Below are 25,329 nucleotides of genomic sequence, written 5' to 3'. Positions count from 1 at the left end.
AAAATCAATTGGATTACCTTATCCTAAGGTTTATTTGATTAACTTTGATGTTATGTAAACTCGTCTAAGATGTAGTATTATATCTGTGGCATTGATCTCCGTGGGCAAATTACTTAACTGATCGAGTAATCAAAGAATTAGCATAAAATATGCAAGGGTGTCCATTATGCCCCGATGGCCCAAATGTCCCAAATGGAGGATAACGTGCCTCTGGAGACGGCCTTCTGATGCCCCGATGGGTGTCCATTTTGCCCCGTACCTTCTCTGCCAGCCCTAAAAAACACACGATTTACAATTCAATATTTCTGCACAATAAAGACATTCTACCTGCTGTAAATGATTAAAATACGTAGGAAACAAACTAAAGCTGTAAGCCAACTGATAACATGTTAAGTTTTTCTCTGTTATACAGGCCTAACGTACTGATTTGCTTAGGGAGTCCATTATGCCCCTAATCCCCCTTAACTAATAAATTTTTAAATTTCAAAGTGAAATTAGAGCCTTCCAGAAAATTTCTTGCCAAATCCGATGAGTTAAACGGATTTGCTCAATTGTTTGTCAACGACACTGTGACAAAAGAAGAAAATGAGATTTGTTCCGTTCTAGAGTATTCTCAGAATTCAGGAACACTTCGGCTTATGGCTCTTGAGTACATATTCGACGAGAAAGGCACTATCACCACTAGGTGTATTAATCTGGGTTTTTTTTTATGAAACTGTTTAAAAATCGATATATGTGTGCCTTTCATTCATTTATTCATACTTTATGGTCAAATTTCGGTCACGCTGGTTCACGCCGCCGCCGCCATCACCGCCGCCTAAAGTTGCCACCAGCGTGACGCTATGACGCCGCCGCCGCCGGCCAAAAAAAGCCCTCACGCCGCCGCCGAGCGAAATATAGTCGGCGTACAGGTCTTCTGCAGAAGTGCCTGGCCCGTAGACGCTATCATGTCAGTTATAAGCACCGCCGAGACAGCGCTCCAGCTTAAGAGGACGGGGATGTGATGAACGCGTTCAATAGCGCCTGTCGGGCGATTATTGCCCATGCGTATTTGCGTCTGAATATACCCACCCAGGTACCTGTACAAACATTCTTATTTACAGAATCGAGTACTAGTTAACGATACAGAGTTTTGTCAGGAGTCCCACAACGTTCCATCCTGGGTCCGGTGTTATAGGATGTCATGTACGACGAGGTGTTGAGGTTAGAGTTCCCGGTGGAAGTGACAAACGTCGGCTTCACTGACGACATTGCACTTGAGGTCTACTGGGAATCGACCCAAGACGTGGAATTGAGTGCAGCCCACTCGATCGCAGTTGTGGATAAGCTCCCGGAAGCTGGAAATGGCTCACCACAAAACTGAGGTGGTGGTTGATAACAACCGGAAGTAGGAGCAGCAAGCGATGATCAGTGTGGGCGATGGCACATCACTTCGAAGCGCTCCGTCAAACACTTGGTGGTGATGATCGACGATAAGCTTACCTTTGGTAGTCACTTTGATTATGCCTGCAAAAGAGCCTCCACAGCTATAGCGACACTGTTCCGGATGATGCTAACAAGCGCAAGCCTCCATGGTCAAATGGCAGCGCGCGTGGGACAGTTCTACCAAAGGAAGGTGGACCCACAGGTCGATCCCGAGTCTAGATAGTTGGGTTAACAAGCGCCATGGGGAAGTAACATTCACCCTGACCTAGGTCCTTTCGGTTTGTGCTGGTTGTTCGATTTATTCGTGTGCCTGCATGCTTGTCACATGCAGGGAGGACACAACTTCGAACAATCCTATCCAGAGGATGTGCAGGGATGTGTTTGGTTGAAATGCCGTTTCAACGGCTATCACCCACATCGTCTTGGAGCTACAGAGGAAATGACGCGTGAACTCGGAGAATGACTAGTTAAGATACGGTACAAGAGTTGGTCCAGGGGTTCGGAGTCGGTTATACCGATGCTCTGCGGTAGAAATTGATCCCTACAGCGATTGGGTGGCTGCGGGTATAACATCCTGATAGTGTTGCTGTCGTGGCGTTGGTCTTCTGGGTTGAATCTGAGCCCACGATTGGAAATCCTCGACAAAGTCGGAACAGATAGCTGATATGGTATTAGACTTAGGGAGGTCAAATCACGGTGCACGCAGTATCAGTACTTGATACTTGTAGAACAGTTGGGTGCATACGTGATGGTTGATCCTGCCTTCCGAGGACGAAGGGAGGGGCAAGGCAACCCGAGAAGCTGGCAAAGCTAATGACAGGGCCCGTCGCACAGTGGCTGATTCTGTCATTTTAGCGCGCTTAATTAATAACTTTTTAACTATGACGTTTAGCGTCATGATATCTTCGATAAAGTTTTTCGCTATAATAAGAAGCTTCTTTTGAACTATTGTAAAAAATGTTCAATCCCCCTAAAAGTGAGATAGAAAATTTATTTTTTGCATTTTTCAAGATACAAGGTTGGTGTCTTCACAAAAGTTGTAGAAAATGTTATTTGGAGCAACTTTCCCAAAGACGCCAAGTTTGTAACTAAGTTACTTTTCAAGATACGTTACGTTTTTTATTATCAGCCCCTTGAAAAGGGTTATTGCGCAATAACTTTCGAAGGGTTGATTCTACATTTTTCTGGTGTTCTACAAAGTTATAGATAATGGTAAAACACATAACTTTGTCGAACACGACATCCCGCTAATTTCAAAAATAAAATAGTTATAACGGTTTTTGTAGTTTTTTGGGTCATATTTCAAGCACATATAACCTAGCTATAGGAAATTATATGCAAATTTCCTTTTAAGCATGTGAATATACAAGTAATTGCCTCTCTGAGAAAGCCAAAACCATCAAACTGTAGGAGACTGTAAGATGGTTTTTGTACAGAAACTTTCAATTATCTATGTTACTTTTATATGGGATTTATTGATATCTTCACCATATTTTTTTGAGAGTTCATTACAGCTTGCATTTTCATTGTTATTGTACGTGTGTGTGAATATATAGAATGGATTGTGGTGCATTCTGCAACATTCATGAAGTACGTTACATGAAAACTTACCATCTACTTCTATTTTCTGACTAACTGACAGTGCTGCACGTAGTCCACGAAAAGAACGCATAAAGTGTTACTTTTTTTGTCAGATCACGATTAAACAGCACCTTACTGTAAAATACAATAAGATTTATAATTATCTATAACTATTGTAGACATGTACTAGAGGGAGTGTTCACAAAATATGTCACGCGCAAGTTTAGAATTTGAGAAAAAATGGCACTTCATTCGCTCTTTTCGTGGACTACATGCAGCACTGTGAGTTAGTAGGAAAATAGAAATAGATGGTAAGTTTTCGTGTAACGTACTTCATGAATGCTCCAGAATGCACCACAATCCATTCTATATATTCACACACACGTACAATAACAATAAAAATGCAAGATGCCATGAACTATCAAATAAATATGTTGAAGATATGAATAAATCTCATATAAAAGTAACATAGATGGTTGAAAGTTTCTGTACAAAAACCATCTTACAGTTTCTTACAGTTTGATGGTTTTGGCTTTCTCAGAGAGGTAATTACTTGTATATTCACATGCTTAAAAGGAAATTTGCATATTATTGCCTATAGCTATGTTATATATGCTTGAAATATGGCCCAAAAAACTACAAAAACCGTTATAACTATTTTATTTTTGAAATTAGCGGGATGTCGTGTTCGGCAAAGTTATGTGTTTTACCATTATCTATAACTTTGTAGAACATCAGAAAAATGTAGATTCAATCCTTCGAAAGTTATTGCGCAATAACCCTTTTCAAGGGGCTTATGATAAAAACGTAACGTATCTTGAAAAGTAACGGAGTTACAAACTTGGCGTCTTTGGGAAAGTTACTCCAAATAACATTTTCTACAACTTTTGTGAAGACACCAATCGTGTATCTTGAAAAATGCAAAAAATAAATTTTTTATCTCACTTTTAGGGGGATTGATCATTTTTTACAATAGTTCAAAAGAAGCTCCTTATTATAGCGAAAAACTTTCTCGAAGATACCATGACGCTAAACGTCATAGTTAAAAAGTTATTAATTAAGCGCGCTAAAATGACGAAATCAGCCACTGTGCGTCGTCGAGATCGGATGCGAAAGTGAAGGTAGGTCGGTCACACTCAATGCAGATGTAGAAACGAAATGTGAAAACAAGTGTTAGACTGGAACCTAGCAGGACAACGCAGCAAAGGCAGACCCAGAGGATCATGGCGGTACAGCTTCAGTAAAAATTCAGCTGAAATCATCTGATGACTCAGAAATAGCATCTGTAATTGTTACCTACTTCCGATTTGTTTAATTGGTAGGTCATAAGTATGCCGTAGATATTTCGAAGGTTGCGCTCACTTCCGTCAGGCACGACTGTATTTACGATATATTATAGATGAATGAAACTCGATGCTTTCATCAAATTCAATCGAACAATGTCGTGATTTGCATGAAGAACCCATAAGAAAAACCTAAGATCATCGACAATGGTTTCAAAGTCGTGTGTTGTTCCAATTGTGTTCGTTAAATACCTCCAAAAACTAAAAAAATGTAGAGCTGTCTAGCTTGTTCCATTATTGTAATTTCTGAAAAGCTTTGTATCTTTCTTCCTAGTCAGCAACGTTCTGTGGGTGAACTATGAGCTGTCTGTTGCTGGCAGCGGCGGCGGCTCCATATATGTCAATCAGCCCAGACAGCAGGCAAACAACTCTTTTTTGTTGCCTTTGATATCTGGTTGGAAGAGTTCACTCCGCCGAGCCACAGCGACATTGTGGTCTATGGGAGAGATACAAATAAAAAAAACCTCTCGTGCAGCTATCCATTAGAAAATTTGCGTCTAACGCCCCGCAAATCGCCCATAAATCGTCCCAACAAAAGGCAACCAACTCGTGGCTTTGATTTTGGTTCGGCCCACTCGAATAAGTATTGGAAGGCGGGCGACGCGGCAGCCCCAGCAGGATGCATATCGTCCATCGAACTTGTTTTCAGGCTTGTAAACTATAAATTGAGAAAATAGATCTAAATTTATTTTGACAACAGACGACTCCTCCCTTATGAAATAATCGTGAATCAAGGTAAGTTATTCATGGTCAAAAATGTCGTAAATTATCCTTTTGGATCTATTCGTGGTGCCCCATGAAGCTCAAACTGAGGCGATTTAGAGCTGGTTTATTCCAAAATCATTCAGCATATGTAGGGTGCATTGGGACTAAATATTGCGTTAGGTAAGTAATACCACAAAGGTATCTCCAGCTCACCAAATTTAGTATTTATATTGAAATGTTATTAAGAATTAATATTAATACGTTGATTAATTCGTTGACATTGAAAGATTGCAATATCTTCTTGCTATTTTTTTAATTTCATATTCAATTTTTCAAACACTTCACAATCCCCAGCTGACTTTATCCATTATTTTAAAATTCTATCGAATTTGGGATCAACACTCTTTCCTAGTTTGGATAGACGACGACAAGCCAAAATATGTCGTAATACAAATCGATTTTTTCTGCATACATTCTGCATACATTACTACTTGGTGGAGAGCTTTTTGGTTGCAATTGGTGTACTGACCGCAAAAAAGCGTGACGTGCGTGCACCGTGTGCCATGTGCAATAAGATCGCCACATCAACCAAAACACAAGAGCCATACCCGTACACGTAATCGGATGCCGCCGCCGTCGCGCACAAGCAAGACCCGGGTCCACCGTGCCGGCGAGAAACGTGACAGTACTGCCACTCGCCGGGTGTCCCGCGTTTTGCGTCGTGAGCTGAGTAGGGGAAAAAAGCCCAAAATGCCAAGATGGGGTAAAATGGCCCAACTCATAAAATCATTCCTGAATGGGACTTGATCATTACTATTGGTGAATGGTGTCAAGATATGTTTGCATCGAACATTCTTCTAGAAGCTAGGCCACGAAACCCACGAAAAATCTTTTGATTTCCCAATGAAAATTGGCAACTTCCGGTTTTTCGTGCTTGCAATTAAGGTTTTCTGGTGATTTTATTACCAGCCAAGTGTTTCCAACGAGATTGAGGCACGCATGGAGACGCATGGTTGTTGATGTCTACGTTTTCCATGTAAGGGGTCATTCAAATATTACGATCATCGTTTTGCGGGGAGGGGCGTAACACTCCATTTATTGAGTATACGAATAAAGCGGGACAGTGGGGGGAAAGGAGTCGGAAATGCACGAATACTGATGGACGTAATTTTTGAATATTTTCATGAAGTGGCATCTTACCCCATGGCAGATGGTCTTTTTGCACCACTTCCGTTTTACGAACCAGTTTTTAAAATCGCTAAAAGTCGATGAAAATGCAATAATTTAGTGAATATTTTTGCTGAAGTATCGAGCAAATATTGTCTAGTTGCTGTTACCACTTTGAAAGCCTAACAAATGAGGTTAATTATCATTGAAAACGAAGAAAGTTTTAAAAATGGCATTTTACCCCACTTGACCCTACGGTCCACTGGCGCTGACTAGCGGTCCTCTGGCCGGCGCTTTCTGTGAAATAATATACTTCCTTTCCCCTCGCTTTCCACCTTGCTGAATCACCACAAACTAGCTACTGGAGCTAACGACGATGGTGACGACGCCGACTGTAAGACAATAAGTCAGTAGGTCATTTGTGCGAATGTGTATAGTGCTGGGTACGTGAGCGAGCACCGAAGAGAAGACGGCACGGCACTTCTCCCCAAGTTCTCGCTCTTTGGGTTCCACACGAGTAGGTAGGTACCTACTTCACTACAACCGGCGGTGATGGTGGTGTTGACGACGATCATGATAGATTTATACACGTGGGAAACTGGTCGGTCGTCGGTACGATGATAGAGTAGAAAACGAAAGTTTTCGATGCTGATGGCGGGAATTTCATTGTACATCTCCAGCATGCAGAAAGTGGAAGTTTACGGGAATCAACGAGAAACTTGGAGAGGTTAATTGGCTCTGGAGATGGGAATTTAATTGAAAATCTGTGTATATGAGGAGTAGAGACGGAATTGCATAAAAAACCGCAAAGCGTTTGAGATGGAAGTTTTACAATTTTGAAGATCGCTGGCAAAAATTCTACTTATGTTTTAAACCGGAAACATAAGTCAAAAATATGCTAATTAAGTTTCACTACCAGAGTGATACCTAACACGCAGCTTAGCCGCAAGTATGACAGGTACCAAACCTCCGATGTCAAGATCGTCATTCACCAGAGGGGAATGTTAGAAAAGAGTCGATTAAAAGACGGAAGCAACACTTCCACGAACACTTTGACTAACGCACGTTGTACGAGCATTTGCAACTTATGGGAAGACTGCCTTATCCAGGCTTTTCTGAATAGCAAATTTGAACATCCCGGGAGCTTCTGCAATGGATATTTTTAAGGCCAGGTATGGAACTCCATCCACATCTTGGGCCTTACCTACGCAAAAATATCTTGCTATTTGAGCAAGTTCCTCATCGATGATCCTCCTCGGTGACCTTGTAATACTTGTACTTGAGCGAGACTTTGATAACCGCGAATGCCGCCAGTTGCTAATTTCGCTTCTCATCAGTACGCGGTCGCTGCATCCATCGCGTCGTAGCTCGTAAAGGTGCAGAGCAGCTGCAGAAGAAGACCCCGTTGATTTTGGCGGTGGGACTAGACCAAGTACTTACTGAATCCAGCCGCACACTTGTCCACAGCTATCGCGATGATTAATCAACGATGATCAGGATGACGATACGCACAGTCGTTTCACGGTACCGTAAACCGGGGTCAAATTGATCTCCGGATCGAAATTGATCAGACGACTTTCCGTTAGATAAAACATATTTCAAATAGTTTCAAAGCAAATATCGTTTAGTATCGGTTCCCAACTGCACGATAGTTGAAAGGAAATTATTTAAAATATGCTAAACCTAACCGAAAAACGTGTGATCAATTTCGACCCGAAGATCAATTTGACCCCGGTTTACGGTACCGTTGCGGATTGATACGGTATTACATTCCGTGTGTGCCAACCAACAGTCTAAGCGGAATGCGTAACTTTCAAACACCGATACTACTCACTCAGGGTAGGCGGTTCGAGTGGGAGAATAGTTGAAATCGATACGACCGTGTGATAGCATTTAGGCCTTTCTAGACTCATGTCAACGTTCTCACATTTGGAACCTTAGCTTACCAGAGTGAGCAATAAATGCTTTCTACACTTGGATCTGAATCAAACTGACCTTTTCTAGACTCATACCAACGTTCTCGCATTCGGAGTCAGAGTGTGAAAAAGTTCGATTGATCCAATGTTTTTTGACTTCGTTATCCTGATCATCGTCGGCTAATCATCGTCGGCTAATCATCGTCGGCTAATCATCGCGATAACTGTGGACAAGAGCGCTGCTGGAATCAGCGCGTACTTGGTTTAGTAACACGACGGCAAGAGGAACACCACACCAATCGTGCTGCCAATTGGAAGATTGTGCTGACAGCAACATTTGGTGGCTCCAGAGAGGAGCTACTGCCACAAACAAAGCTCTTCTAGGTAGTAGGTACCAACTCCTGGAGGGATGTTTACCCGTAGTCCACATCGTCGCCATTTTGAACCCATCGGCGACTCAGCTGCCATTTCCGGCGGATAATCGTTGTGGGTCTGCAAAGATGACTGTTCGGATACGGAATAGACGTACTATTTTTTGGAGCAGCGTGGGTTCAGTAATCAGCTCAAACTAGAAGAAAATGCGTTTCAGTGGGGTTTTACAGTGTATAGTAATTCAACCATACAAAATTCCGTATTTTGCTACTTGTGATCTGCGCTAAGAATTCGCGATAGGACGCTCTGAAGCGGACAATTGATAATATATCCTATAATGTTCACCGTGGCAACTAGTTTCAATTTACGTGCCTATTCACACAAGTTCAATAAATTATCGCTTAACAATTTTCCCGAAACCACGTTTGCAATATTGACCGGCTGCTATCATGGATTTTTTGATGCTCCTCACAATAGTACCCTTATAATAGATGTCAAATTATACTCAACGTAGCTGTTGCGTACAGATGTAGTACGTAAGGTGCTTAGTGAAACTGGCAACACTGAGAACTACAAGCGCCAGCGCTGCCCATAAACAATAGATTAGGTAGTGTTGTTCAATCAGTGAGCCCGGTAGGAACTGTACTGCTGTTGGGAAATCTGTCTGTTTCGTGAACGGATACTAGATTGTAAGTTTAGTGTTCTGGTTTCGAGCGCGACTGACTTCCTAACAGTAGCCAAGATCGCAGGTACGCGTGTATCGATGATCGATGATAGTGGTTGTAACAATGCCGATATCCGTCTCCCACTTAGCGATTGCCTGACACAGCAATTGCTGAGCAGCGTCATAGTGGTTCAGGTAGCTGTGTTAGCTGCACTGTGACTTGTCCGCTGTGGCTCTTCTGAAGGCCGGACACATTGGGCCTCAGCATACACGGAACAAATCAAGCACTTGGAGGGTTTCTACAGCCTTCAGCCTTATGGTCTTCACCTCCACAACACATACAAAGCTTGCTACTTTCGAAGCCTTTGGAGTCTCACTACTTGTGTCGTGGTTTAACACACCTGAAGGAACCATCCTGTGGCTCGTGTATGCCTAGCGACCAGCCCACCTCGAACTTACCTACCTTGACGGACATGTTTGCCTCCGCCACAGTAGCTGAACCAATGCCATCTGTGTTGGCATGGCTGCGGTTGCCAACTCTATTGGACGCCTCCGTCAAAGACCTCCTCCACCAAACACCTAAAGGTGCTGGTTTTGTCACATTTGAGCTCGATGATCATTTCGCCTGTACGAGTACTGCGGAATACTGCGTATGTCGGATCCACGAACTTGGCATCGCTCCTTATCACCTCCAAGACATCTAAGTACTTAAAGTCTTATATCTTGATGACGAGCGCATCATTCTTCTCACGCATGGCACCTGTCTTCCTGCCCTTCCCTGGTCTAGTGGTTCTGTTCTGAGCTCTTGTTCTTCTATCTTTTTCACCTTTATCTTCTTTTCTCCTGACTACAAGGGTCTAGCGGTTGCCCTCTACCATGACCTACCTTAACCTTTGGTGGCTGAGGAGCACCCAATGGTCGCAACCTCCTGCTCTCTTCGATCCGGGAAGAGCCGGCGTTTTTAGCCCTTTATCCTTGCCAGAATTCCAGGACCCCTGATCGACTGCCTCGTACTGTTATTCGATTCTTTGTCATAGGCTATTACTTCTGGCGTTTTTTTCGGGCAATCTGCGAAAGCGAAGGCCTCCGTCTGGGTAGACTCTAGAACCTTCAGCTTCAAGGGCGTTGCTGCCGCGAGAGTTGCCATGAGTTCATCATGGTCCTGCTTGACCGCCATCATTGACTTACGAAGTCTCAATAAAGCCTGCTTGAGATCGTTACTGATGTTCGCCTTCGAGGACGCAAAGTCAAAGATGGAGTCAAGCTGCTGTGCAGCCAGCTCCATCATCTTTCTGATGGCAACATTTTAACTGGTTATGGTTATGGAAAGGAGGATCACCCTATCAACCCAGTAACGTTCATTTTGAAAGTTCAGAGCAATAGCACGAATGACGATGCGTGAAGCAATAGCATTAACAGCGTTGAATGCATGAACGACAAATTTGTCTGTAGTCTGCCGCACTGGGGCAGTGGATCTACGGCGGCGAAAAAAGCCGAAACGAGCGCCGATTGTATGTACGGTCAGGGTATATTCGGGAGTCGGGCTCACCTCGACAAGCGGGTGAGGTTCCCGTTACCCTCGACGGCGCCCCGGAGTCCATCCGATCATAATCTCCAGCGACACTACAATGCTAGTCGTACATGTGTACTCCCGTCCCCTCCTTCTGGCCATCCGTGGGCGGGAGCAGCGATCGCTACCTTAATCATTTGTCCAAACGAAAAATTACGTGGCTGACTCTCGCTCTATCCCGTTCAACAAATGCTTTGAAACGCTGCTTAAATCTTCTTTGGCACCCCCTGAAGCTTACCGGGAGACTTTTTCGGCTTTCAGTCTTTAGAGCGGTCAGAACTAAAGCATGTTTTCTACGCCCGACGTTGCGATTGTATATTCAATCTTCTTCAAGGATTCTATAATAGAATTGGACTGAGTTACACTAACAAAGATACACATAATCACATTTGCTTACAGAAAAGTTTAGTTCTTTATCTGGTGGATTGTTTTTGGTCATTCTCGTCAAGCTTTTAGTGTTCATCAATTCCCTAAAATTAATTTTCAAAACGAACACATTAGACATCTCACAATATTCAAAATATAACATCATTTCATTATCCACTTTGATCTCTACTCCCTTATACTATGAGTAGAAAGAGACCGATATAGCCACAAAATCATCAAGTTATTAATAGAATACGGTCGATAAATCAGCATATGATATGAAAAGTTTGGCTCAAAAAGAAAAGTGTTCTATCCTATAAGATCGAAAAAGCTAATAGGAAGAACACGCCGCGATATAGGCATACCCCTATGAACGGAGTGCGAATTCCGAAAAAGCTACCGATCGATAGAATTTGTGATGAAAACAGAACAATACATTAGGCAGTCGGGTGCCTGAAACTTTTGCCAGTCTTGGTAAGGTGGTATGAAAACTACCAACCAAGCCGATCTGTTTAAAAGCACAGGTCGCACGGCAGAAGTTTCACGCATTCGATGTATTCGTTCAATACATGGCCTACTTGCCTAATTTCACCTTCTATAAAAAAATTTCACACTTGTTCGCTACCTAGCGAATTCTATCATATCTATCATTTCATTATCCACTTTGATCTCTACTCCCTTATACTATGAGTAGAAAGAGACCGATATAGCCACAAAATCATCAAGTTATTAATAGAATACGGTCGATAAATCAGCATATGATATGAAAAGTTTGGCTCAAAAAGAAAAGTGTTCTATCCTATAAGATCGAAAAAGCTAATAGGAAGAACACGCCGCGATATAGGCATACCCCTATGAACGGAGTGCGAATTCCGAAAAAGCTACCGATCGATAGAATTTGTGATGAAAACAGAACAATACATTAGGCAGTCGGGTGCCTGAAACTTTTGCCAGTCTTGGTAAGGTGGTATGAAAACTACCAACCAAGCCGATCTGTTTAAAAGCACAGGTCGCACGGCAGAAGTTTCACGCATTCGATGTATTCGTTCAATACATGGCCTACTTGCCTAATTTCACCTTCTATAAAAAAATTTCACACTTGTTCGCTACCTAGCGAATTCTATCATATCTATCATTTCATTATCCACTTTGATCTCTACTCCCTTATACTATGAGTAGAAAGAGACCGATATAGCCACAAAATCATCAAGTTATTAATAGAATACGGTCGATAAATCAGCATATGATATGAAAAGTTTGGCTCAAAAAGAAAAGTGTTCTATCCTATAAGATCGAAAAAGCTAATAGGAAGAACACGCCGCGATATAGGCATACCCCTATGAACGGAGTGCGAATTCCGAAAAAGCTACCGATCGATAGAATTTGTGATGAAAACAGAACAATACATTAGGCAGTCGGGTGCCTGAAACTTTTGCCAGTCTTGGTAAGGTGGTATGAAAACTACCAACCAAGCCGATCTGTTTAAAAGCACAGGTCGCACGGCAGAAGTTTCACGCATTCGATGTATTCGTTCAATACATGGCCTACTTGCCTAATTTCACCTTCTATAAAAAAATTTCACACTTGTTCGCTACCTAGCGAATTCTATCATATCTATCATTTCATTATCCACTTTGATCTCTACTCCCTTATACTATGAGTAGAAAGAGACCGATATAGCCACAAAATCATCAAGTTAGAAATGGATATCGCCAATCAAAGCTCGATTTAAACAACTGTCACTTCTCCACTTTTAAGCACTAAAACAAAACCGCTAATAGAGCATTCAGTCGCCTCCACTCGGCAGCAATCATAACTACATAAATTTTCTCCAAATAGGGAAGCAGAAATATGATCAGATGTTACCCATTCTCCCATGGTGGCTCCGTCCAGAGGCCCTCGCCTCGCAGTGGTCCGTCACTTTCGATTGCGCCACTTCAATACCTCTCCGCTCGAAACGACTGGACGACGAGACGACTGCTCTGAGCGCATGTTGCTGCAAAAGGGCATTTGTACGGTCACTTGATCGGTCGGTTCGGCTCGCTGCAGCAGAGCAGTCAGTCGCAGTCGGTGGCGCTATCGTTATTTTCCCGCACGATCTTTATTGTTGGAACTGTTTTACAGCATTTTTTCTCATATTCGTCGGCTGCTCACGTTCGTTGTTGTTGTTTTCTGTTGTCGGCTTGGCCGGTCGTCGTCATCGTGCTGTCGATGGGGTTGTCTGTTGACTCAGGCTACCGGGCATCTCGTTCATTCGTAGAGGCAGGTTTGTTTTGGCGCTTGCGTTGATCGCGGTGGAGAAGCTGGAATGCATTGCGAGCGGGTGGTTGTCGAACAGCGGAATAAATTGGCTGCATCTATAACTGTGTGACGTATTGCACGGTATTCGGTCAATGCGCCATTTGATTTTACAGAGGCGTCTAGAGATATATTTAGGATATGCAACGTCAATGAACAATGATAGCCTTATGCAAGATTTTATTGCGGTATTTATTCACAATTCCAAAGTGGTTCATAAAACGAAGTCGATTCATGTGTTGATATTAGGGTGTTGTACCATTTGGGCAGGTGTACCTATTTTGGGCACTTGCCGCTATAACTAAGTCAATTTCAAACCTATTGATTTAAATTTTGTACAGCGTTAGATACTGTACGTGCCTAACTCTGGACAAAATTTCAAATCAATCGGTTTGAAATTGACTTAGTTATAGCGACAAGTGCCCAAAATAGGTACACCTGCTCAAATGGTACAAGACTCTATTACGTAGACATTTTCATACTAAAAAAAAATACATTAAGTATGAACTCTAAAATCTTCAAGCGTAACCAGTAACCAAAGCTCTGTCGGGTGAAAACATATTAGAAGATCCATAAGGCTATGTTAGTACATATTGTATAGTATATTGTTTCCATTGGATCTATGCAAATTTAATGCAATCCTGTATCATAATTTCTATTTTATGCAACTCATTTTGGTATCATAATGGCCAATATTTCCGACCTGGTTTATTATGCAGCTGAAATGAGTTGTGTAATGATAAAATCATTGCATACAATTTTGTATGAAGCTCGTTTCAAAACTCGATACTTTCAGCACTCTTTGACGACGACTTGTGCTGAAAAAATCAACTTTTTCAACTCGTTACATATATAACTATTAATAGTTATTTATGTAACGAGTTGCAAAAAGTTGATTTTTTCAGCACGAGTCGTACATTTATCCAACGAGGCTTGCCGAGTTGGATACGAAGCGTGCTGAAAAAATCGAGTTTTGCAACGAGTTCCATACAAAATTTTATGCAATGTTTTTTCATTATACAACTCATTTGAGTTGCATAATATTCATAATGCAACCCAAATGAGTTGCATTATGAACATTATGCAACTATTTTTTATTATGCAACTCATTTCAGTTGCATAATGAACAGTAGCGGAGCCAGGATCCTGATTATGGGGGGGGGGGGGGGGGGGTGGCAGCGATTATTTGGCGTATCCAGTGTTATAGTAATTTGGCGGCAAGAGACATATGTACATTAGAGTGGGTCAACGTTGTATGGAGAAACTTTAAATTGAATCGAATCAACCCGGAACAAAGCTTTTTCAACCTATATTAGCGTCCAAAACAACTGTGCAAAATTTGGAAGCGATTGGTTGCGTCCCCGTATTCCGCATTGCAATTGAAATTTGTATGGAAATTAGTATGGAAAAATGTACTTTTTTGCATTTTACTCATAAATTGAATTCTTTTGTCTAATACCATGTAACTGATGACGTTAAAGTATAACCTAGGATATACCGAAAAACTTTGCCGAAGACCGCAAAGTGATCCGACGCTTGTGAAAAAAGTTATTCACCTGGTAACTTAGGCCAAAAATTGAGATTTTATTATTGATGTTATTCCTTTACATGTTAAATGTTAAGCACCACTGGGCAATCTGTACGTTATAACTTTTTTCACAAGTGTCGGATCACTTTGCGGTCTTCGGCAAAGTTTCTCGGCATATCCTAGGCTATACTTTAACGTCAATGGTTAGATCGTTTTAGACGAAAAATTTCAATTTATGGGAAAAATGCAAAAAAGCACGTTTTCCCATACTAAATTCCATACAAATTTCAATCACAAAGCGGAATACGGGGAAGCAACCAATCGCTCCCAAATTTTGCACAGTTGCTTTGGACGCTAAAATGAATCGAAAAAGCTTTGTTCCAAAAAATCGACTTTGTTGACCCAGTCTAATGTACATATTAAAAGAGCTTAAATCATGGAGTTCGGTTCATAATTTGGCGGAGGCACAATGTTGGTCATGGTTATAAGTTGGTACAAATTGCGCTTTTTAAAATACTATCGCATCATGGCGGCGCTTAAGACGTTTAACTTTCCGGCTTGTTTTTTACATGACCAAAAAATATACTCAGTGTGCAACAATGTTGATCAAAAGTTTCATAGACTATTTTGCGCAGACAGCAAATTTTTTGCAATACCATATTTTTCTAGAATGTTTCCTTTCTATGCGTTTTATTTGACTGGTATTTGTTAATTTAATATCCAAGTTTCGAAACCTTCCAAATTAATGTTATTTTCGATCGCGTCACTAAAATATTTTTTTGTTATATTCAATAATGTTTCATATCAGTGCATCCAGGAGATTTTATATATCAATATGCAACTGACAATTTAGTTTATAAGAAACAAATATGATTTGCATTACCAGTGGCACCACGTGTCATCAAGTTTACACCAAGTCAATCACTGAGTAACCAGCTCTTCAGGAAATTAAAAAATAGTCAAGAATGAGAATACGCTTCTTGTAAAATGATAACCAATCCTGTTTTCGTCCAAACATAATTTTACTCAAACTTTAAGATTTTTTGTTCTCTTAAGAACATAAAAAGCCTTTATGAAGTAATTTCTTCATTTATCATTATCATTATTATCACTATACCTTACCTACTTATTTATTGTTGAAAAGTCGCCTATACTTTTTTTAAAGAATTTTTCTTCCCTTCTTGTTGCTGCAAGAAAATCGCCTATTTGATTTATATTTCTGCGTCCACATGGAAAAATTTCCCTTTTGATATTTTTTTTGCGCCCCCATTGGAGGAAGAAAAAAATCCTTTGTGATCCTTTGCTTCCCATATTGTAAGTAAAGTCTTTTTTCCAGTTTGAAGAAAATTTTATTCCGCCTATTTAAATTTAATAAAATGATTTTTCGAAATATTCTGCGCCTGTGAATATTACAATGCCTCAATACGTTCAAAAATATCCTCTATGATTTTAGACATTGCTTCTCCTGAATATAAGAAAACCGCTGAATTGATTATTGATTATTTTTGCGCACTCATATTTACAAAAAAAAACCTCTGTGATATTGGAACCACTCCCTGGGTTTAATTAAAAAAATCTTCCTCCGATGTCTTCAGAAATTCTTCGAGATATTTCTTTGGAAATTCTTTCAGGGATTCCTTCGAAAACGTCTTCAGGGATTCCTCAAGGGATTCCTTTAAGGTGAATATATAACGAAGCCACACCTCGAATTTTCAAGAGCACAAATCTGAAGAACCGAATGTCGGTTTGCGCTGAAAAGTTGATCGATTGGTTACCCGCTAGTGGTGACCAAACGATCAACTTTTCAGCGAAATCCAACATTCGGTTCTTCAGATTTGTGCTCTTGAAAATTCGAGGTGTGGCTTCGTTATATATTCACCTTAATAGTTCTTCCAAGAAATCTATCAAGCAATCATTCGGAAATTTATTCGGAAATTCAATTAGAAACTGCAAAAAAAATCTTAACGGTTTATTTTAGAAAATCTTGCAGGATTGTTTCAAACATTCGTCCATGAACTTCATCAGATTTTTTTCAGAAACTCTTCGAGAGCTTTCTCCAGAAATTTCTCAAATAATTCATTTAAAAAACCATTCACTAATTCCTACAAAAATTCCTCTAGTAATTCCTTTAGAAAGTTTTCCATGAAATCATTTCTCTGAGAATTTCTTTAAGAATTGTTTCAGGGATTCTTTTAGTAAATCCATAGATTCATTCAGAAATTTCTCTGAAATACCCAAAAGATTTATCCAGAAATTAAGAACTAAAAAAAGAACTCTTCTATAAAGAATGGCTTCCATTCGAAATCATTCCATGGATTGCTTTAAAGGGATGGTAACATAAGGCTGAATTTCAAAAGGCTGAATGGACATAAGGCTGAATACAAAAGGCTGAAACTATGGATATGTAACAAAAGGCTGAAATTACAAAAGGCTGAAATAACAAAAGGCTGAAAACATGGCAAATTCCAAAACTTGAAATATGCATAATAATGAACTCTATAGAATCTGAGCTGAGGGTTTAATGATTTAAAAGATGATATTACACAAGGTATTACATTTTCCGGAATACTATTCCCCGGAGTGGCATTTGCCGAAATGTCGTTCCCGTTGGTGCTGTGTCATTATGCCGAAGGATATCAGGCCTCAAATGCCACTAAGGCGAATGGGTTATAATGAATTTAATGCTAAGAAGGTTTACTAGGCACCCTAGTTGAATGGTTAAATTATGATCTATGCATTTACCTCGAAAGAACAGCCTTTCTAAAAAAGCGGGAAAAATCTCTGATGGAAGAGTAAGTATTGTGGCCGCAAATAGTACAGTATAACGACCAAGCGTTTGATGATAATATCTACATACTAATAACTCTCCCGTGAGTGATTTTTCCTTCTATTAAAAATAGGCTGTTCTTTTGAGGTATATGCATATATTCAGTGTTGGCATTCTTACCAATGTGTAAAATGCAGCGAGCTTCTGCGTGCGCATATTCCTTAAAAACGATTCATCATAGATTTCCCCTTCTTTTGAACATAGGCTGTTCTTACTGTGTTTGAATGTTATAGCTGCATCTTTTTTTTTATCAATGGTTTTCCTTCTTTTAAAATGTTGGAAGAACCATAATTTAAGTTCAGGTGTTGAAGCTGCTTACGTTTTGTCAGATGTTTCTCCTTCTTATAAAATAGGCTATTCTTTCAAGCAGTATTGTATTCGAACAGAACGTATGCCAAAAATGAACTGAACACTTCAAATTTTTTGGTCGACAAAGCATTGAACTTGCCTGTCAGAGCTTTTACTGCTAAAGAGCGCCCGCTCGGTTCTTATTCGACTCTGAGTTCACATGCGCTTATCTTCATCATTAAATCCTATGTGTCTTATTTCCTAGGACTAGAACCTTATGCCGCATCTACATGTTTGGACGTTATTATGTTATGTCACAGGGAAATGCATCATAGATCCTTTGGTACGACATTGTGTTCTCGGATATTGAAATACAGCTACAGGAATTTAGATTTTTCGAAACACAGGATGGTCGGACTGGTTTACTCTTCAATAGAAGGAGATTGAATTAGCGCCCAAAAGATTGCCAAAATGGAAGGGTGAAATGGCGCAAATATGACCATTTTAATATCGCAGATACCAGGGTAACATGTTAGTCAGCATGCTACGGGTTCAGTCCTTTCCAGTTCATGCCGCGTTCAATTTGCATGTTCAAATATATTTGATCGCAGTATGCCGAGTATGAACTTCAATGCAAATTGAACGTGTTCACACTGCAGTGCTGCAATTCGGTTCTGAATTCTTATGTGCACAACATTGGGGGAAATAGTTTCTGTCGATATGTGATGCTAATAAACCTGTTTAGTCACCCGGAGTTCCTTGAGAAACTTAATCAGGAATGACCAACTGATGGACCAACGATCAGCCTCTATTGGTTTAGGCAATTTTATGTTTTTCGATAATTCATGCCAATAATTCCGTTACTGTTTTGTATTAAATCATATGATTGGAAATCCGGATTTTCCAAACCCCATGTTGACCGGATTGGTACGCTCAGATATGGTTCCAATAGCAGAAGAATTTCTAAATCTAATGAGCTCAAAATGTTTTAAATCCGTGCAAACATGGTGGAGGTATGGCCATTTCAGTTTCGCGGATTTCGCTAGTGTTCAATTTAGAGCTCGCACGCGTTATAAATTTATAACTGAACAAAGTTCAAACATTTTTGAGAAACAGTTAGGTACAATAGTTTTTGCCTCAACTACCGCTTATTACCCGAATTACCCGAACAATTGTTTACATCTAAGACTCATTCAACCTAGTTTCCGAGTTGACACACATAATATTTCAAACGAGTGGAAATAAATTGTTGGCGAAATCATTTGACAATTTGAGCGAACATAGTTTAGTATTAGCGGGGTATTGGCCGATATGATACTGAAGAAAGTCTATGTTATAGATATTATGATACCGAAATCCATAAGATTATGTTATGTCTTTTCATCAGTTAGAGTTAGCTCACGCGACCAGATGTCCATTCGATGAATAGTCAAATCGATTGAATGTCATATACTTCCTCTTGCGTAAAATGGGTTTTGTCCAAATGATCGTTTGACCAAATGTACTTTCGAGCAATGATTCTTTTGTTTCCTATGATCATTTTAACGTCGAGTCAAATGTTTATCAAAGACCAATAGATTAGCCATAAATGTCCAAAATGTCATTTCATTCGATTCTCTACAACTTCAAAACTTTTCAACATGTTGATATCTTTCAGCCTTTTGATATCTTTCAGCCTTTTGATGCTTTCAGCCTTTTGATCATTCAGCCTTATGTGTTTCAGCCTTTTGACCATTCAGCCTTATGTGATTCAGCCTTTTGTACGTAACCCGCTTTAAAAATCCTCCAATGATTTCGTTCAAAAAATCTTGCATAGATTCCTTTATAAAATTCTCCGGGGATTCTTTTAAAAATTCATCCATGGACTTGTACAGAAATTCCTCCAGAGCTCCATAAGCTTCTGAAAGAAATGCTCAATGGATTCTTTCAAAAATCTCTCCTGAGATTCTTTCGGACAATCACCCACGGATTACTTCAAACATATTTCAAGTAATTTCTTTCAGAAATTATAAAGTTCAGAATTCCTTCAGAAATTTCACGAATAACTTCTTTAGAACATCCTTCTGAGTTCCCTTTAACTTTTTTCCAAGATTCATAATAAAGCTCCGCCAAAGATTTCTTTAGAAATTCTTTCAGGGATTCTTTAGAAAACCTTCTATGAATTCCTTCCAAAATTTCACTATGGATATCTTCAGAAATTACTCCAGTATTCATCAATAAAAAATCAATGGATCCTTCCAGAAATTCTTCCAGCTGAGAGGAATCTTTAAGATTTTTTTCAGATAAGCCCTTAAAAATTTCTTCAGAAATCAATCCAAGAATTCGTTTAGGAAATTTTCCATGGATTCCTTCTGAAACTTCGCCAGGGATTACTTCAGAAAGTCTTCTAGAGTATCTTTTAGAAAATCTCTCTGAAGGAATCAGAAGTTTGTTCAGGGAAACCATAAGTTTTAAATTTCTTTATTGAGATTTCCAGCCCTAGGCTGGTTCATCTTCGCATTCTGACGTTCTTTTAAAGATTGTTTCAGAAATTCTGTAAGCTAGCCGTTTTTATTTAGAAAATATTCCGGTGATTTCTACAGGAACTCCTCCAGAGATTTCCTCGGAAATTTCCCCTAGGAAACGCCCGCAGTAAAGTCTCCAGAAATTACTTCAGGGGTTCATCCAGAAAATCAAACAAGAATTCCCGCAGAGATTCTTGCATTATTAACTCCCGTGATTCTAGCGAGAATTGATCCAGGGGTTCCTGCAGAAATTCATACAGAGATTCTTGTGTTCCAGTAGCATTCCTCTGAATATTTCCTCAGAAATTCCTCCAGCGTTTCCTCCAAGGATACCTCTAGAAATTTTTCCACGGTTTCAGAAAATTTCCAGAAATTTTTACTAGCCATTTCTACACAAATTGAATTGGAAATTTCTCATAAGGTTTTTTGGATTTCCCCAGGAATATTAAAAAAAGCTTCCTGGTTCTCTATTGAAGGATTTCTCCAAGAACTCATCTAGAGTATCTCAATAAATTCTTCTTGAAGTTCCACCAAGCGTTTTTCCAGGACGTTTTCCTTATTATTCCGTCAGAAATTTCTTTAGACATTCCTCCTGAGATTCCTTCAGAAATTTTCCTGGAATTCCTTCAAAAATACCTTCAGGGATTTTTACAGGAATTAGACTGGAGAACCTTTTTTTAAATAATTCCTCCATGGATTTCTTCGAAAATTTCTTCAGGAATTTCTTTGGAAATATCTCCACGGACTCTTTCAGTTTTAAGAATTTCTTTATGATTATCAGCAAAAGATGTTCCTTGGATTTTTCTTCGTAGCATTCTCCTAGAAATACCTTTAAAAAATCCTGAAGAAATTCCTCCAAGTGTTCCTCCAGCAAATCCTTGAGAAATTGCTTCAGGGATTCTTGTAGAAACCCCTACAATGATTCTTTTTAAAATTGTTTTCTTATTCCATCAGAAACATCTCCAAAGATCTCTTCAAAGATTCCTCCAGAGATTTTTTTCAGCTGTTCATTCAGAAATTTCACAAAAAAAAATACTGAAGGAGTTCTTGAATTTCTTAAGGAATCCCTTAAGGATCCTGTATCTTTGAAGAAATCCCTAAAAAAAATCATGAGAAACTTATGGAGGAATTGAGGAAAAAAAATCCAAAAAAAAACACTCTTGGTGGAGTTTATGAAGAAATTTCTGAAGATATTTCTTAAGGAATTTCTGGAGGAGTTTCTTCCAACTTTCGATGGATTTCTGAAGGAATCCTTGGAGAAATTTCTGAAGTAATTAAAGAACTTGTGGAGACACCTCAGGAGAAATGCTTCGAAGGATTTATTGTACAATTTCTCTAGATGAGTGAAAATCCTGCTGAAATTTCTGAAAACAAAAGCCCTGGTGGAATTCTTCAAGGAATCACTACGAAAATTTCTGAAGGAAAAGAATGTTTTGAAGGAAACTCTCAAACAATTTTAGAAGAACTGAAGAGCTTTCTGCAGGTACCGTATGCGTGATAATGTTTGCACCATCGTTAAATAAAATTCCAGTTTTACTTGTGAAGACAATGTATTGGTTTTATTTGCAGGCATTTAAGCTATAACTCATATCAAAGTAGGCTGTGAATAAAAAGTGTTGATTTTCTTAGTTTAACACTTGCATAATGACTAAGTGGCAACCTAGCTCGTGATTTGTCCACGCGCAAATGTCGAAAAGTATCCGTGGTAGTGCCAAAGTCAAGATTAACAATTTTTGAATTTATTTTTTTATTTTTATATTGCCTAATGGTGTAGACATTGACACACAAACAAAAGTTATAATAACTATTGATTCTGGAATTTGGTATGGATCGATAGTTTTTCGGAAATCGAAAAAAAACGGAGGTTGCGTTCGGGCAAATTCAAGACTTTCTTATATGGCGCTACTCGTAGCTCCTGGATGCCATTGGTAATAATGTAAGATTTTTTCTATGGTCGAAGGATCATAAAGGCCACCGTAATTTTCCTTTTCGATATGCCATGCCGTTAAGTCGCTGATTTCACATTTCTTTGCCATTTTTCTCTTTGAGCGCCCATAATTCACCCAAATCTTATTTTTTGGTGGCAGCGATAGCTTTCTTTATCCATGTTAACCTTGGACGACCAGTGGACACCTTCGGGGATAGTTGTCCTTGCTTTTTTTCGGTCTAAGACTGTTTTGCGGTTCTCCTGAACACTCCTGAAAGGTCTTTTTTAACATTTGCGCGTGGGCAAGTACCGACTACCGCTGCTACCCCTTCATGGTGCAGATTTTAAACTTAAGGAATCGGATTTTTTACCCGCTACCTACTGTGATATGAGTTAGAGCTTACGTGCATGCAATAAAAACCAAGACATTGTGTGTACAGGTGATATGGGTACCTTATTTGTACGATGGTGCAAACATTATCACGCATACGGTACTCCAAGAAATATTTCTTGAACCAATGCCAAGGAATAAAGCTCTGTAAAAACTTCTGAAGATTTCCTAAAGAAAGGTCTGAATAAATCCTCAAATGAATTAACAAAGCAGTCTTTGAATGAATACTTGGAGAAACTTTTGGAGGAATCCCTCGAGGAACTTGTAGAAGAATAACTCGTGGAGGAATTTTGGAAGAAATGCCTGAGGGAATCTCTGTGGAGTAATTCTGGATTGTATCAATCCCCCAACCCTCCCGAATACCTGAAAGAATCTCTGGAGGAATTCCACCAAGAATTACTGAGAGATTTCCTCAAAAAAAAATCTCAAGGCATCCATAGAGTAATTCCTACAGGAATCGCTGAAAGAATCTGCGAAAGGTTTTCTGCAGAAATCTCTAGTGGAATTTCTGATAGAATTTCTAGGTGTAATCCTACAAGAAAAATACCAGCAGACAATTGCACATGAAGATCAGCGCGTCGTTCCTAACCCAACGTCTCCACTAGACAGAAATGTCTTGCCTTTTATCCGAACAGATATGTCATGACAGTAATGTTCTCTCGCTGTTTGCATCGAAATCAGCGATGTTGATCATTTATGTTACGTTTTCTCTTTCTGGCAGCAAAATGACATGACATTTCTGTCTAGTGGAGACGTGGGGTAAAGCAAAGCGAAAGTTATTTTTAGACGCAACCTGGTTTGTCTCTGCTTGGTAAAAAGTGTTTGTGTGTAGTGGTACAAAAACCGTGTAGCGTTTCTTAACCCTCGAGCAGTCGCGTCTTTGACTACCTGCAGGGACGCCGCGCTCACGCTGTGTACCACATGCGTGCATTTTTCATGGTGCGTGTACTCAGTACACGACGCGACCGCTCCCGGGTTAATACAGTGAGCCTATGATGACTTCACACATTTTTGTATTGTTTTAATATAGAAACTAGTAAAACATCATATCTCAATTCTTGGTAGGATTTCATGTTATGGGTGTACTTTTGAAAATACGGTCAGCTTTTCGTTAAGTGCATCAAACATTCTGAAATTTTCACTGTAAGTTGATCAACTAGTTGCCTGTCTATAGTCTAAATCTGAAAAAAGATGTGGCTATTTCACTTGAAGTTGAAAAGGTTCTAGTAAAAAGCAAAATTAGCGGATAGCCAACTTTAAGTTGAATATATAACGAAGCCACTACTCTAATTTGACCCGCTGGTGATGACCAATCGATCAACTTTTCAGCGCAATCCGTCTTTTAATTCCTCAGATTTGTGCTCTTGAAAATTCGAGTAGTGGCTTCGTTATATATTCACCTTAAACTGTTATATCTCCGGATTCAATGAGCCATATGCAATACAATTTTTAGCGTTTATGACTTATATAATGAGCTTTGAAAGGCGCTTAACTTAACTTAAAATTGATAACACGAAAATAAAATTATAGCGACAAAATTATTTTTCTAATATAAAACAAAATTAGCAAAAACTTCAACATCGTTTCCAAATGCAAGATGGTAATTATAGGCCATATAAATTCGCATAATGGGGCACGTTCAGTGTAGTACTAGATTTGTAGTAATGAGCTGAATTTTAGTATGGTGAGAAGGTCAATTCTCCGTTTCTGCAATGAAATGGTGCCAATAGTGTGGGTATTATGATTTCTTGACTAATTTGATGCTGTTTGAGTAAAACTTTGGATGAACTGGATTTTTGTATTGCGAAATGATAAATTCTCCGTTTCTGCAATGAAATGGTGCCAATAGCGTGGGTATTATGATTAATTGCCTAATATGATGATGATTGAGCAACATTTTGGATCACTGTGTTTCCATTTCTTGCCAAGTCAACAACACAATAATCCAAGGTTTCACACAAACAACATCAAATTATGCAATCAACCCACGCTGTTTGCACCATTTAATTGCAGAAACGGAGAATTTAGCCTAAACCTAAAACGTCCGTTATAGTGTTCTCAATCAAATACCAACGCGAAAAACTGAAACTTCTATTACCCTATGCAAAATTGCAATTGCGACCATGCTATCACTAGAGAAACATGCCTTACCAGAGTAAGTACTAAGAAAGTCAGAGTCCCTATATATAAATATCTTCAGTTCAGTTCAGTGAAATTAAGTGATTTTTCTGAAACATATTTTGGCGTATCTAGTGAAATTTGCTGGCGCCAAATTAATTCAATTTATTTTGTTAATTTTTCTGAAACATTTTTTGGCGTATTTAAACAGAAATTTATAGTTAGGGGGGTCAAGTGCCCTCTCTTGCTCCCTTTGTCTCCGCCAATGCAGCCGACCCAAAATCAAATATTTTCTTTAATTTGAAAAAACTACTTTGGCAAATCTAGTTCATTTTTCAG

General features: G+C 39.5%; 1 protein-coding gene across 3 annotated transcripts in view; it reads right to left on the bottom strand.

The window, feature by feature from the left end:
- LOC109621464 (calpain-11-like) overlaps positions 1-25,329 on the bottom strand; it is a 259,165-nt gene that overhangs the window by 81,805 nt on the left and 152,031 nt on the right. The window contains exon 1 of one of the 3 annotated variants that reach the window (XM_062856506.1): positions 12,976-13,627. The exons of the other annotated variants lie outside the window; for them this stretch is intronic. Coding sequence (XP_062712490.1) covers positions 12,976-12,979 — 4 coding nt within the window. The 5' untranslated portion in view covers positions 12,980-13,627. Of the gene's footprint in view, positions 1-12,975; positions 13,628-25,329 lie in introns of those variants that run through there. 3 annotated transcript variants of the gene reach the window in all.

This window comes from Aedes albopictus, chromosome 3 (assembly GCF_035046485.1).
Source record: "Aedes albopictus strain Foshan chromosome 3, AalbF5, whole genome shotgun sequence".
Taxonomy (NCBI): Eukaryota; Metazoa; Arthropoda; class Insecta; order Diptera; family Culicidae; genus Aedes; species Aedes albopictus.
Note: the sequence above shows the minus strand (reverse complement) of the source record. Positions and strands in the feature narration are given on the sequence as shown.